This window comes from Haliaeetus leucocephalus, unplaced genomic scaffold, assembly GCF_000737465.1.
Source record: "Haliaeetus leucocephalus isolate CR32 unplaced genomic scaffold, Haliaeetus_leucocephalus-4.0 Scaffold495, whole genome shotgun sequence".
NCBI classification, from domain to species: Eukaryota; Metazoa; Chordata; class Aves; order Accipitriformes; family Accipitridae; genus Haliaeetus; species Haliaeetus leucocephalus.
The window spans coordinates 1502704-1518464 of record NW_010972931.1 but is presented as its reverse complement, the minus strand read 5'-3'; the positions used below and the strand labels follow the sequence as shown (position 1 = coordinate 1518464).

Sequence of the window (15761 nt, the reverse complement as noted above, 5' to 3'; positions counted from 1 at the left end):
CTGCCTTACAAAATTTGTATGATTTGTATAATGACAGGATGTTTGAGGCTGGAAGGCACCTCTGTAGGGCCATCCACTCCCTGCTTAAGCACAGACACCTAGAGCTGATTGCCCAGGACCGTGGCCAGAGAGCTTTTGACTATCTCCAAGGATGGAGATCTCTCCAGGCAACCTGTGCCAGTGCTTGGTCACCCTTGCAATGGAAAAGCTTTTCCCTCTGTTCAGACTGAACACCTGACATTTGAAGTAGTATATCCTGGAGTAAGTAGTAAATAAAAATATTAATAGTCAATACCTGATATTTCAAATGCATTTTTATGGTTTTCACTGTCTTCTAGCTTTGTGATAGTCATTCCTGTCATTGGCAATTTTCCCTAAAAAAACCAAAAACCAGTAACACTGAAGTTAAATCAAAAACACACAAAAACATTACCAAGTAAAGAATATATAAACTTCAAGCTCTGAACAAAGACATACACAGTAAATTGACAAACACATACACACTGATGGGTTTAAAAACATTTTAAAAATCCATACAAACACCTTGTAATGGAAGTTTTTGATATGCCCAACTTCTGCAAATGACACCTGTGACTTCAACGAGTCCATTTGATACCTAGGCAGGGTATGATATCCATACAAATGTAATAGTGGTCACTCATCATAGCCTCAGGTTCTTGAAACTGAGACCTTCAGGGTCATCCATATTACATGATGAGAGGCAATGGTGACTCATCTTTAAGCACATTTGTTTGCAAACTGTTTGATTAGCTCTCAAAATAAGGTTTGTAGTACAAGCAGATTTAGAAAGGAAGACTTCATTAAACATGCATCAATTATTTACTGAAGATTTATGTCTCTAATAACCCCACTACTAAATTCACTCACAGAAACATCTGGGGAAAAAAAAAACAAAACAAACCAAAAGCAGCAAACACACCTTTACATTTGTAAAGTTTCAGAAGAACTTATTAATTTTACAGAAAATAACCTCTCATTTGAAACCCAGACAAGCTGGAAAAAAATGTCAGTTTAGGATAACTTTTTGACCCTTCAGAAACACAGAAGAATAAATAAGACTGAATATTGTCAGGATGAAATGCTCTACCAAAAATGCAACTTCAATACAACTTCTTTAAGACAGATTCTGTATTCTCCTGCACAGAAACGCTATTCAGCACTTGCTGGCAAAAGCGCAAATACTATGTACTGTGGAATTTTGGCTCCAATGGAGAGAAAAGAAAAAAAAAACCAACTTTTTTTTTTTTCTTCCCCCTTTCTTTCCTAATGTCTGCAGAATGGACAAAGGTTTCTTAGAAGCTTGGAAACTAAAAATCACTGGATATTCTGTATGCACAAAGCATGCTCAAGCCCAAGATGCCAAAGGGGAAGGAAGAGTTTTCTTGCAACAGCTTCCCCTCTGAAGGAAACATGGTGGCATTGTGCACTACAATGCAGCCTAAAATTCTCTCTTCTGCTTTTCTGTGTTTGTCGGTTCATGAATAACACAGCACACAACCGCAAGGAAAGAGCGGTGCAAGAACTGCTGATGTAGGTGGAAAAGGAATATGGGAATACACTAAGCAAAAGACCGGTGACAGAGAACAAAGATCACCTGAACCACATGGAGAGAAAAAGTACAAAGTCAGCAAAACATAAAGAAAACAGAACTAAACTTGTGAATCGTTTACATTCCCCTTCTTTCAACACGCAATTGTGAAGCCCTCCTGTGAAGTATGGCCTGTGCCCCTCGGGGCTTCAGTTTACCACTGCTTAAAGTTCTCCCCATTAGCTCACATGGCAGATATCAGCACTATCAACCAGAAAACCTGAAACATGCTGATAACTGGAATATTCAGTAATGCAGGGAGGGTGTAATGTAAGATGCTGCCTCCAGTGGCATCATTTCCCTGGGAATGACTGAGGGAGCTGCATCATCTTCTGTCCATATCCATCCCAGTTCTGAGAAGAATGTCAGAAGAAAAGTTCAGGCGGCCTACGTTACGCAACCTAGACATGGCTCTGAGCCACTGTCTCAGACACAAACAGTGATGAAATAATTTTACCCTGCTGTGAATACGTAGTCATTAAAATTTGAGAAGTTCTCAGTGTTGGGAAAATCACATGAGAGGTTATGAGGAAATTAAGAGCTCTGCATTCAACAGAGGGTTGGATGGCGAACACTAAGTGCTGTGGCCATACTTAATAGCAGCTGAAGACAAATGCACAGAAAAATGCTTATTTACTGAACAATGCTGTGCACCTGGGGAACAAGGTGGGAGCGAGGAGGAAGAAATGCAAGTGATGTACAATAGGAGAGCAAATTAAAGCCTGACAGATTGTTTAATTTCATATTGTTTGTTTGTTAACACACTAAACTTCCAGTCAGTTGCCTTTGTAACCAGTACAGAAGATCTACCTTCATCAGAAATTCTGGATGTGTCACTTGGAATACAGAGCTCACTTGCCTTTTCTAGTATCTTCTTCCATCAGTGTTGGGATAAAGCACTTGCCAAAAATTCTTAAAAGCAGCACAAAGCTAACAAACTTGATTGTCCACTTGAACCACCTAATGCAACACTGTCTGAGACAAATCCAGCTACCGCCATGGCAGGTAAGATACAAATCCAAACATGAAATTTCAAATTTAATTGCTCTTAATTAAAAAATAATAAAAAAAGTCACACAGTTTGTGACTGGCTGTGGCTGATCATGTAGGAACCCCGAATGACTAAGCTGCAGCATTCCTTCACGGCAGGCCAGTCACTGCTCGGGAGCAAGGAACAAACTGCTCAAGAGCCTGATTTACATACTTACAGCAGGTGAAGTATCTGTCTCCTTTTAGAACTTTGCTGCAGTTTTTCCCTTGCTTTTGGTTTTCTACTGGAAACCACATAGCAATACTTGAAGAACATTTTATAAAGATTTCAGGAAGTCGTGGACAGTGCATTTGCTTTAGCTTTACTTCTCGGGTGTCTTTTGAAACACACACCCAAAATGCAAGTGCTTCTGAAAAAGCACTGTGTCCTAGAGCTACAGGGGAGCCAACCCAATCGGCACTGATCCTCCTGCACTATAGCAGAGTTGTTCCATTTCTGTAGTGGGGAAACAGGCACGGGTATTCAGCTAGGAAACTTGGTAGAGAGCTCAAAGACTGTCTACCAGCAGCGAGCAGATGATTTGTGAAGTTAAACACCGGTGCTGAGGACCTCAAGGCCACGTTGTATGCATTTTGGGTGGTGTCACAGTGGGCTAGCTCTAGGCTGGGGCCAGGGACTAAACGTCAGTCCATGCACTTCATCTGCTCCAGTAGCTGGAGCAGATCAAGTGCACTTTTGGAGCATGCCTTCCAGTTCAGCTTCATCCAGAGGGAATCTAGTCTCCGAGCCCCAAAATGACTTCTACACTGTGACTCAAAGATCACTAAACAGAAAAAACTAGAAGATTAATTCCAAAAGTGCTCTGCTGATTCAAAGATAAAATACTACTGTAGATGCGCCTAAAGAAACAGATGGTAACAGCCTAACTCACACCCATGAAAGCTTAAGAGTGCTGTGTAATTTTGCTAAGACTCGACCAGCAAAGAGCACTAACCAACCTGTATAACAGCATTGTTTTCCTATGTAGATCTAAAAAGCTACCGATACTTCCTCTCATTAGCTACTACTAACAAGGTAAAAAAACCTTTACTGATAGTCATAACTGCAAAAATCAAACCCTGCGCTTCTAGCCCAGAATTTTATAAAACATGTCACCAGTTCCTATTGTAGAAATTACCTTTTATTTTTATAATGTAAAAGTTTAATAATCCTTCCAAATTTTCTACAAAATACCATTTGGAAAAAAACACACCCCAACACATTTATACACATATGTACATGTATTACCTTACCTGATAGATAAACCCACTCATTCTCGGGCTGGCAGACAACATTAGCAAAATATTAGGGAAGAGAAGAAGATACCTTTCATTCTTTTCCTTATCAAAAAAAGAAAATGAAAAAGTAAATACAACATCAGAAGCCCCTCGCCCCCCCCTTTTCTGTTTTATATTATTAAAAACTACCATCAATGTTACAACTCCGTAATTAATCCACAAGTATTTGCTCCTGGCAAAATTAACTCTCCATAGAATTAACACCCCCACTCCCTCCCCAGACCCCAAGAAGTGCCAGAATTATTTGATTATTGAAAAGTGCTAGTAACACATGCCTCTGCTTCTTCCTGGAGACTACAGCCTAATATTTTAAAACAGAAATTTTACAGTCTGGGTGAAATACTGACCATGTTTAATATGGTAACAAATGTCTTGCCAATTTAATCAAAACCAAAATTACACATTTGATATGTTTCTTAATATAATTTAGATGGATGCTGTTACGGTAACGTCAAGACCGTGGTCTCTCAAATTGGAGAGACTGGATTTTTGAATGATGTTGGATTATGCCCCAAAGTAGAAAAAGAATATCAAAGAAAAGTAGTAACGCTTATATTTGCAACAAAAACACTCATTACTTTTTTCTGGCTTTAATTTGCTGGTTTCACTTATGAAGTTGTCCTTTGTGGTTTTGCTTTGGGGGTATTTTTATGGAAGGAGGAGGTTTACTCAATCTACTGCTACAGACAAACAACAAAATAAAGCAGCATTAAGGTATAATGTTTTAATTTTACTGACAAAACAAATATATCCATTGACAAAGCCACGTCTCAATTTCAAGCATCTTTGCAAAACAATGCAGGTCCTTACCAAGTTTTAATGTTTGTTTTTCAGTAAACATTTGTAAATAGCTATATCATTTAAAAATAAGACAAAACCAAACCCAATTGCTTTTGCACAAATGAAGCTGTTCTATATCTAGTCAAAAAACTGTAATGCTACGCAGAAACTTCTGACAGACATTACATTTGACATTTTAGCTCATTATGAGAGTGGGGGGTGGGGTGGTGTTTTGGTTTAGTTTTAAGACTACAAGAAGAGATGGCACTGCAGAAGATGCACTATCAGCACTACTGAATCTTATTTATTTATTTTAACACCTAACAAAATATCTGAGAGAAAAACATCAGGCAACAAATTTTTAAACATTCAGTTGCATAAACACTTTACTCTTTTTTGATATTTATGGGCACCTTTGTTCTAAGGGAGGAAGCTGACTGAATGAGGTTGCAATTCAAAAGCCCCACCAGGTTCAAAGCTTCATTGATTTTACAGGGGAACAACTTACAGTAAAAACATGTCAGTCATCTGTATAACATTTCCCTTCTGTTAACACTTTAAGATTATTTTAACATTATTTCTGGTAGGACAACCTTTTCTTTGTGTGTTTTGTTTGGTTGGTTTGCATTTTAAAAAACCACCCCAGTGTCACCTTCAACTTTCTAATGTCTCATCCTATCCTATTTCTCCAAAACCACTTGGTTCTCAAGCTTGTATTTTAAAATTTACTGCTGGAGCTAAGTGCCCAAAACAGCAAGGAAAAAGTGTGCCTCAGACAGCATACAATACAATACCAAACTTGAAAGTTTTTGTTATTTAAAACAAGCCGTAATAACTGCTATGCAAAATGATCCTGTAGCATAACTACACATGGAAAATCCTGTTTAATTATGCACTTTGAAAATAATCCTGCAAAGTCATCTTCATATGTTTATAACTGCTATATGTGGTTATGTTTTAGTAAATTTTACAGATGAGACCATCCATCTTCAAGGACATTTATTTCAGGTTTTGTAATAAAAGCCTTAAATCAGTAGAAAAAGATTTTAGTCTAGATTAGTATCTCTGAAGCATTGTTTATTTCTGCTGCGTAACTATTAGAATTAATTTTATTCAAAATGGAAAAAAAAGACTGACAGTAAAAATGAGAAGGACATTACCTCACTTCCAGCACACTGAATCATGACCTGGGACATGTAAATCACATTGCCAAGTGTTTTAATATCCTCTCCCTCCCAACAACGGATAGCCTCTGTCAGTATTTGTAGTTCAAGTTCTTTCCGTTTCCGTACTTCTTGACATTGTGCCTAACAAACACAGAGAAAAATACCATCTCTATCAACTTTATCAATTTGGAGCAGATTAAGGATAGAAATACCACTACATTTATATTTACTGTCGTGCTTGTAGTACACAGAAGACAGCACCTAACTTGAAACATTTTCATTTAGATGACTATACCAATATTTCCTACAAAACTAGTTTTGCACTTCAATATTATTATTTTTCCTTTCAATACACTGACTTCAAATACCATTCCAAGTTCATAGTCATAGCTCTGTTTCTCAGATTTCTCCTTTCTTTACATTTCAAATTTTTGTACTTCCAACCAAAAATAGCTAGGCTCAGCAGAAAAGAGTAACACAGCTGCCACAAATACACAACTACACAACAAAGCGTATTTCTTTAGTAAAAAGAGTCACGACAATTGTGCCAGCTATGAGTGTGCATAACCTTATGTTCCTATTTTTATTAAATATCTTCAACCTGCTCTGCTAGCTGTAATCCCATTCATTTCCTCTTGTTTGTAAAGCATCCAACAGAACGGGATCCCCAAACCTCTTCTGAACACAGATAACACTTAATTTCTGCATTAAAAATAAAAACCAGAAAATGCCAGGGTACCACCAGCACACACTCCTAACAGGAAGGACAAAACATTAAGTTTATTGTAACTGAGACTGCATTAAGTATATACTTGTTGCAGTTGAGGTGTGGTTTGTGTTTGGTTTTTTAAAGACAGTAACAGACAGCTCATCTGTTCAAATTAGGCTTCCTGCTCCCATTATTCCTAGAAGTTCATATCTTCTGAACTTCACTAGCACTTTCCCCTTCATCCTCTCTCCCCCAACTCCAACACCATTCCCCTAGAAGGAATGCACTTTAGAAAAAACTCAGAAAATATACTCAATTGTTGCAAAGAAGCCCTTCTTCAGGACACTAGTTATGCCACCACTAGGCAAAAGGGAGACGAAGCACGAGCAAGAGGGCAGACCAAGAGATGCAGAATGCTTTCTGTTGCTCTGACATTAATAGTCTATTTGCTCTAACTCCCCAGCAAATTACCATCCCTAGCTCTCCCCACAAACAGCATCAATTTCCAGGCTTTCAAAGACTTCTTATACAAACATTTACAAAAAAGCTTCACTTTTTTTAAAAGCAATAGAGGGGGATGAAATTAGAAAACATTCTACTTAAAATATATCATCTGTTTTTTATCACTCTTACAGAAAGATTTTTGAAGGCAGTCATGGATTTTTGAATATCTGGACGATCCGGATGATAATCCTAAAAACAATGAAGAAAACACACATAAAAACTTCAGTTCTAGTAAAATTTAACAAAAAAATTTTTAGAGGCTTAACTAAAAACAAGAAATTCTGTAAAATAGAAGTTGTAGACCAATCTGCTCTCTTTTCACAGCCTTCTTATTCTTATATCAAACACTGGTGGTCTTGCTTGTAGTAAAAATGAAGAAGCATGTATAACGTTCCTACTTATGCTTAAAACAGAGCCAATGAAGTTTTACAAGACCTAGTAGATAAGAGATTTTGAAATCCTAATAGGAACGTGTTTATTTTAAAGAGTTTTATTTGGCATGTTAGCTTTGTCACAAACCAGATTCCTTGCAGACTAGTAAGTTCCATTGTCACTGCCTGACAAACCAAATTGCGTGACAAGACAAAGACCCATACACTTTCTATTTCTCTCCCTCCTTCACACTCCAAAAGTCTAACCTATAAAACGCAAAGGCGGAAACAGTAGCTCCTCAAACACCTTCCCATATTGGAAAGATCGGTTTTGGACAGTGTTCAGTGAAGTCAAAGGGACTACTCCAGTGATGTGTTCGATATGCTGAGGTCCTAAGACGAGAAGCAGCGCTCCTTCTACAAGATAAAGTAGCCTCGAGCAGTACGCAGGAGACACGTTTAACGTCAAGTCAACCAAAGACCCTGCAAGACTGTTCTAGCAGTGAAGATTAGCTTCTCTGGCTAGTTTTACTTTAAACGTTTAGCTTTTACAGGAAGTTCTACTGCACTAAATTTTAAACCACTCCAGCCTATATTTTAGAAGGCTGACGGAAGAGCAAACAAATGTAATTTTGGGTCCCATCATGTTTGACATGTACCTTTAAAATAATTGTTGTCAAATCATCATTAAGCTGGAACATAAATGCTGATAAGATATACCTCCATGTGCCTTTCAAGTTCTTTGAGTAACGTGGGGTATTTATCCAGACGCATAAAAGGTTTGCTGAGGCCCGTGGTCAGTACAAGGATCCCAGGGCTGTTGGCACCTTTCATCTCCATGAATTCTCCTAGCTCCTCACTGTGTACACAAGATATTTAAGCAAATTAAGATCAAATTACCAAGGCAATTAAAATTACATTGGGTTCTTCACTTCAGTCTTTCATCCACAATGAATTCTGCCAATAAAACAAGAGGCCAAATAAATCAAAAAGTAACTCAAGTACAATTTAAGTGCTGCAATCAGTTTCTGCATTAAATAAAATACAAGAACAAAGACATTTGCAGATTTGGGGTCCATCCAGGGAACAACAGACACAGGATCAAACCCACCGTTCTAGGCAACTGATGCTCAAAGACAGAGTACCCCATCTGAGCAAAGATTACAGAATAAAGCCATTTGCACTGTATTTTATTACTCAGCTCTTTATTCTAGTAAAACGACATCTGACCTTAGAAGTGATTTACACAGGTAATACACAAGCATAAATGAGTCAATGGCTTCATATCTAATCAAGCATTGATATTTTTAAGGTGTCAGGCACTAACGGGAAGACACAGAATGTTTCAGGACCTTTTTTCCTCCCACACTTACATGTTTAATGACCTCATCTCACACATCCAAGGTGTTACTGCAGAATGACCAACTAACCAACAGCCATACAAATGGTAGACCATAGTAGAAATAATTACTGGGCAATCTATTCTCAAATGAGTTAGGGTTTCACTGAGGGTGTACTCACACAACACACTTGTTTGGACAGCAAAGCTGCTGTAAGAAATCCATGCTCTCCAAGTATCACAAACTGCTACTTCCCCTACCCAGATGTTTTTTCCTATTTGTCATTTCCAAGAACTGGCCCAGCCCCTCAACTTTTTACATTAACTCAGTTTAAAAAGCAGCGCATCCTGGGAATTCCAGCTTACTTTGCTATCAAGGAGACTTAAAATAGCTACATATTCTGCTTCCTCATAAAGCAGAGGTTTCAGAGGACTATGGTGGAGGACAAGCTTTTCAAGAGTTTAAATGACCAAGAACAAAGTGAGCTCTCTCCATGGGGAAAGGAAGATACAGCAGCACCTGGGCTGACTTCCAGGCTTCAGAAAATACAAGTTGCAGAAGAACATGGGATTCTAAAGACAAAATCTAAATAAAGAAAATTCAGAAAGCCGCTTATTAAAAAGATTAACATCTTCTTGTACTCAAGCTGTGTCATTCCAAACGTCTGCAGATAGGGTTGCTCATGTTTTCAGCCCTTGCTATAATAAATTAACTAGTTCTCAAAAAAAAAACCCCACAACAAAAACCCACTATTCTCATGTGACAGTCGAGTAAATTCTACTCTAAGATTATCTTTCTACTGATTAATAGCATTACGCCCCCGTAAGTCAGAATTACTACTTAAAAATTTTTTCCCCTCCCTGGTTATTGGCATAGTCTCATTTTTCAAAGGAAGCCTTAGCCAGCTACCAGATTCAGTACTTTCAGAAAGTATAAACCCAGTGTCAAACAACAGCAATAAAAGAGGAACACTTGTACATTATGGCCACATTAACAAAAAGGGAAGGGCAAGGATCTCCAAACCTAGGGCACAGCATTTCCATGAAGAAAGCTAATCCTGACCTGCTCAGTTTCCCTAGGAAACAGACACTGATAGGACACTGCCATAATACACGTGCTCAATTATCAGTGAGTCATGCTATATAAAAGCATTACATAGAGTCCGACAAAACAGACCTCCCTACCTCCCCCAAGACACACGCACACTCCTTCCCATTTCAGACCAAGTGACACTTTACTGATGTCATCTGTCCCAACAGATAAGAGAGCAGAACAAGAACGTGAACCACAACCTTCCCATCCCAATGTAAATGCTCTACCCACCATCCCACCCCGATCTCTCTCCTCCCAGCTGCTAAAGTTTCCCCAAGTTTACAGAACAGAAGGTACTTTTCCATACAGTTTACTCCAATGTTTACTTGTCCTCAAATTAATTAATTGGCATTTACTTACACTACCTTGCTTAAATACATGCAGTGCCCTTTCTGAACTGTCAGGTCCAACATAACCTTACGCCACCTCTTTTAGAGCACTCCATCCCCATTCTGACTAGGCCCAGGCACTCCTCGGTGCATGTATTTGTGCAATTTCTGCTGTACTCAACTGCAGAGCCGAGAAAGCCGGTGAAGGGATTTCCCAACACCGGCCGACCTCGCGTTTTAAAGATGCAAAGAGAAGGGCTGGGCACACTTGAGAACGCCCACAGCTCCAGCAGGCAGACCTTGCTACATCCCTCTCAAGCAGCGTGTATCAGCAACTCCAGGCTTCCTAAAACCAGCTCATGACACAATCAGGTTTTAGCCAAAATTAAAACCCCACGAAAAAACCTCCTGCAGTACCTTGCATGAAAAATTATATTAATGCAACACAGATAAACCTACTTTTAGAAAAGAGTACTTTTCTAGCTTAACTTTAGATTGAAGAAATAAAGCTGGCCAACTCTGTATACCTAGAGCCTGAAAACCTACTTTGCCTTATGCTTTCTTAGTCACAGCCCTTACTCAGCATAAAACCACACCAACTCCAGAACTTGCCAATTGATTCTGGTGGCACCCTAAACAAGACTAAGGATTTTGACTCATGATTTGGTTTTACAGAGTTACCAGCTGCTTGTTCATCCAGGATTCAGGCTAATTCACTGAAACGAAACATTAAGCCGCATGGCTCTGGTGTGGTGGCACGTCCTCTCCTCCTGACTCAGCTAAAAAGTAGGGACCGATTTCCAGCAAGGTGATGAGGCAGGCAAATGAAGGTACGGCGCCCAGTTTCCACAGGAAGCTTTACCAAAGCTCACCTGTGAAAGCCCTTCTGTCAGAAGGCACCCAGTGGTTTTATATTTCGATTCACTCTGTATATGACACTGATCATCTGCACGATACTGCTTTTTTGTTGTTTTATCCATTAATTCTCCCTGTAAGCACCCCAACCCATGTCACCATCATAAAGCTAGATTACATATGGTACTTGATAAGTATCTTCATCTATTTTATTTTAAATGAAAGACATTTGCTACAAGAGCCAACAGGAAGTAACCATTTAAACTCGTTCTTTGCATTTTGTTTGCTTTAGCCAGACACACAACCCCTGCTGCCTAACTTTATCAACTATTTATTCCCTTTCACATTATCTGCTATTCTTCCCCATTTCAAGCAGCGCAATCCATATGTGTATCTATGCAGCTTCTCTTTCCCCTCCCAGCACAGCAGTATGTTCTACAGGACATGCCAATCACAAATACCACACACCGTTCAATTTAACATTGTTCTGAACAGCACTAATTTTTGCCTTCAGATTGCAAAGAGGAAAAAAAAATCCTATTCCTATTTACCTTGGCCATCTCCATGCTGCTGGGTGCATACAAATGCATTATATAAATGGTATTTGCTGAGCTATCCACCAACACAATGCTTGTGCCCCCCCCTTTTTTTTTTCCATTTAATGCCTCTACAGTAGGAGGAACATTGGTTACCATTTCACCCACATTCGCATTTCTAATTTTCATTATCACTGTTCCATTTCTTCCCGACTTCGGCATTATGAAATAAATGTGTGAGAAAACAGGAGAAAACTCGCTGTAGCCTGAATTAAAATCGACTACTTGGAAAGCTGAAATAAAACCCTGACACTATCTTGTTTTCACTGTCTACTCTGCAACGCCTTTGACTAAACACACTCTGTGGTTACGCAATGTTGCAGCAGTTTCCAGACCATTCACTGCTCTTCCACACAAGATACTCCGTTGTTTTATCACCTCCCTTTTCCTTAATCATAGTGTAGGAACCTACTAAGCAAGTTTAAACCTCAGCTCACTTGAAATGTACACAAAGTCCTGAAAAACACGCTTAGCAATGGCATCATCAGGAAGCCTTTTACACAGAGCAGTCTTAATAGGTGTAATTAAAACTGAATGACGTCGTTTTCCTCCCAACATTCTCATGAGGACAATGTTTTCTTTCACACACTTCTGTGCTTCCCTCTGACAAGTTTTGACATGCCAGCTTGTTCAAACTGTAGTGTGAACACACAGACACACACACACACACTCTTTTAATACAATAGTACCAAAATTTTGTCTGAGCAGTTCCATCACGCAGACCCCGTTAGCAGTCTGCTCATGCTAAACCAACCTGCTACCTCTGCAGCTTCGCGGACATAAAATATTTGGCAAAATGGACGTTGCTTTAGCTCAAAGCTTAAAGTGAGCGTCCTTCATTTATTCACAAAGGACAAATGCAATACAGAACATAACTGAAAGGTTTACTTTTAATAAAATATGGGTGGATTAAAATACTGTTTGAATACGGCAGCAGTTCACAACTGTCTTTTAATTAATAGCTGCTTGAAAGTCAGTGTCATTAGCTGAAGAGCGCAGCTGCTTTGCCAAAGACAATGGCTCTTTCATGTCACAATTGCAAATGATGCCTGCAAGTACCACACTCTCCTAGGCAATATATGCTAAATAAAACTCCGGCCCACAGCTAAGCAGTACGTTTTTTAAAAAGGTATCATTTAGCTGAACAGGAAAAAACTTTTGAACGGTGAAATCATCAACTTAGTCACAACTGCCTAAACAAGTATCTTTTCAGAAAGAGGCAGCTGAGACTTGAATTCACTACTTGCGTTGTTTTACAGAACAGAATGCAGAAAAGCGTATGAAAGTGCTGTGCTTCATTTATCCTGAAACTTCGAGCTGAAAAGTTCTCTTCGCTCCAGACTAGAGTTAGTTCACAGCTTCAGATATTTTAAAGGTCACCATGAAAAGTGTCTTTAAGCCCTATTAATACGTTCAAATCTTTCTTAGTACAGATGCCTCAAAAGTTGCAAATCAGACTGGCGGGAGGGAAGAAAACAAGTTCAGATGTGCCTATATTAACAGAAGTTAAAAAAAAACCCTCCAACAAAAAAACCCACCCAACCCAAAAGCAGCCATTTAAACTTGAGGAAAGCACACCCAGGAACTAAAACATATATGTTTAAAATCACAACTTACACTTCTGAAGTAGGTCTCTGTTTGTAATAGATGGAACATGAGCTATCACTGCTGACAGGTCTGAGGACTGCACACAGGCACCGCATTTTGAGAGCGTTGTGGCACAGCTTGCCTCAGCAACCCCTCAACCGCAGCTTTTAATTTCCTAGTGCTAAACTTCCCAGTCAAGCTCCTCTCCCAGGGACTGTTGCTTGGCATATGACATCAGCCTGCACACTTGCAGGCACAGGGATGCACCAAAGTGGGGGAGGCACAAAGAGTTTTCTGACTCAAGCTGATCTGTATTCCATGCTCCAGTTACTCTGAGTAATTGTGATGTTTCAGCTCCACAAATTTTATCCAGACTGCTAGGTCTGTGGTGCAAGTGTAGAATATGCTTGGGATGTTATCTAAGAGAAGAAAAGAATCTAGCAAAATTAATGTTTGAACAAGCAAAGATTTGTGAATAGCTTTCTTCCAGCTGAGAACTGGCTCGACACTTGCCACTTGGCAAAATAAATAAAGCAGGCGTATATTACTAATTTTTGGCTGCCTTTTAATCGAATTAAATTTTCTTTTGGAAACATTTTTTGTCCATTTCATTTTAAAATAAACATGGTGTTGTTTAAACAAAGTAAAAAAGCTTAACCCCCCCGCCCCCCATTACGTACTTAATGCTGATTACATTGGGTCTGCACTCTCTATTTCTTCTGAAGAGTTTTATGTCCACTGATCAGTGGGGCCTGTTAAGACTTTTTTTGTTTTAATTATGTTATCCACCCTTCAGTGAGTTCTATACTCAAATATCTTGCCATTTTGGATACAGTCCACATACACTCCCAGTCCTAGCTTCTGCCTCCTCTTCTTCTTTGCTTCAGTTTCTCCTTACATTGAACTTTGTGGCTTGTGATCTTCCCCAGGTAGGGAACATCTGATGTTCCTGGGACTCCTTACTCCACTGCAATTACCCATTTCTGTATTTTGCATTCAACTGGGGTTTTTAATTTGAGGGAAATTCATTCTTTCATGCCTTAGGTTGCTCATCCTGTTTCTTTTCTTACTGGAAGGCAAGCATATGTCTACAATAAGAAGCACACACAGCGATCAATGCTACTTTGACTAAACACTATGCTCCTGAGGCCGTACTGCTCTCACCAGCTATCAAAATCCTCTCCTAAAATAATACCATATTATAATATTGAATTACCTACCCTTGGCCTTGAACTGGGATCCTCAAGCAAAACTATGGGATATTAGAAACAAACCTCATATAATGGAGCCAAAAAGGTATGACTGTTATGGAATAAAGTAAATAAAATAGAAACCGCGTACAGTGGCACTATAGCCAATATGAGAGAAGGGAACAAGGGGAACAAGGTAAGAGGCGGTGGCAGAAACATGCAAAACACTGAGTTCTGCCAGAGCCATCACCCAAGTGTACCCGGCAAACTCCACCTCTTCGGCTTTAGCCAGTGGCTTAAGACACAATTACAAGACACGATGACAGACCTAAGGAAAAATGACTTAATTCTTCAAAATTCTTGATTCATTAAACAGAAATAATTTTCATTCTGGAAAAAAATATTTAACAGTTCTGAAACAATTCCCGAGACAGAAAGTACCTACCAAATTTCAGGACTGTATAAAATTGGAGAAATTATGTTGAGTACCAACTCTAACACCTGGATAAAACTTACAGTGTCACATCTGGAACCAAGAAGAGAATCTGTTCCCACGCTTAATAGTAAGATTTTTGTTGTTGTTGTCGTGATTATCAGAGACAAATACATCCTCAGAAACATGCAGCTCTGGAACCTGAACTCCTGTTATGGGCTGTATTAGGTTTTTTCCCCATTTCTTCATATTCACATACACTCAGGTCTCTAGCGATACTTATTTCAGTAGTTTGACTACTAACTATTAACTTAAGGAAATGAACGATGTTTGCAACTTTGAAGATTTTAACATGAAAAAAATCTCTTATTCATTAAGTAATATAATTAACCCCCTTCACCTCCAACTGTGTGTTTATATAAACACAGACATATATGAACATATATATGCACACCCCCCCTTATTTGTACCAATTGAATAAAAGCCCCCATGTCGCTGCTACATATGATCAAGAAGCAAATGGCAAGGAAGAGAAAGAGGAAACACAGGCTGGCATTCATACTGAATAGCATTTAAAGAAAAAAAAGGAAAAAAACCCAGTCACATTCCAACTGAATGCCGCTTTTAAATCTCCAGCCCCATCCTAAGTACTGCTATTTAGAATCGACTTCATGAAAATGCTATTCAAAAAAAGAAGCTTTTGACTAGAAGTCCAAAAGAATTCTAAGTTAATGTCATCAGGTTTTATATATACACATATGCATACACACACAGTCTTTACCAGGTGTCAAGAGCATTTTAATAGATATTACAACACTCCTCAAAGAGCATGCTCGATACCTCAGAAAATTACATATAAAAACCTCATGTGT

The 15761-nt window shown here is 38.9% G+C and overlaps 1 protein-coding gene across 3 annotated transcripts in view; it reads right to left on the bottom strand.

Moving 5' to 3' along the window:
* ARHGEF7 (Rho guanine nucleotide exchange factor (GEF) 7) overlaps positions 1 to 15761 on the bottom strand; it is a 125634-nt gene that overhangs the window by 24651 nt on the left and 85222 nt on the right. For all 3 annotated transcript variants that reach the window (XM_010575628.1, XM_010575630.1, XM_010575631.1), the window contains 5 exons: positions 8188 to 8326; positions 7226 to 7285; positions 5878 to 6024; positions 3893 to 3979; positions 296 to 374 (listed from right to left, as the gene is read on the bottom strand). In XM_010575628.1, the coding sequence (XP_010573930.1) occupies positions 296 to 374; positions 3893 to 3979; positions 5878 to 6024; positions 7226 to 7285; positions 8188 to 8326 (512 nt within the window). The remainder of the gene's footprint in view (positions 1 to 295; positions 375 to 3892; positions 3980 to 5877; positions 6025 to 7225; positions 7286 to 8187; positions 8327 to 15761) is intronic.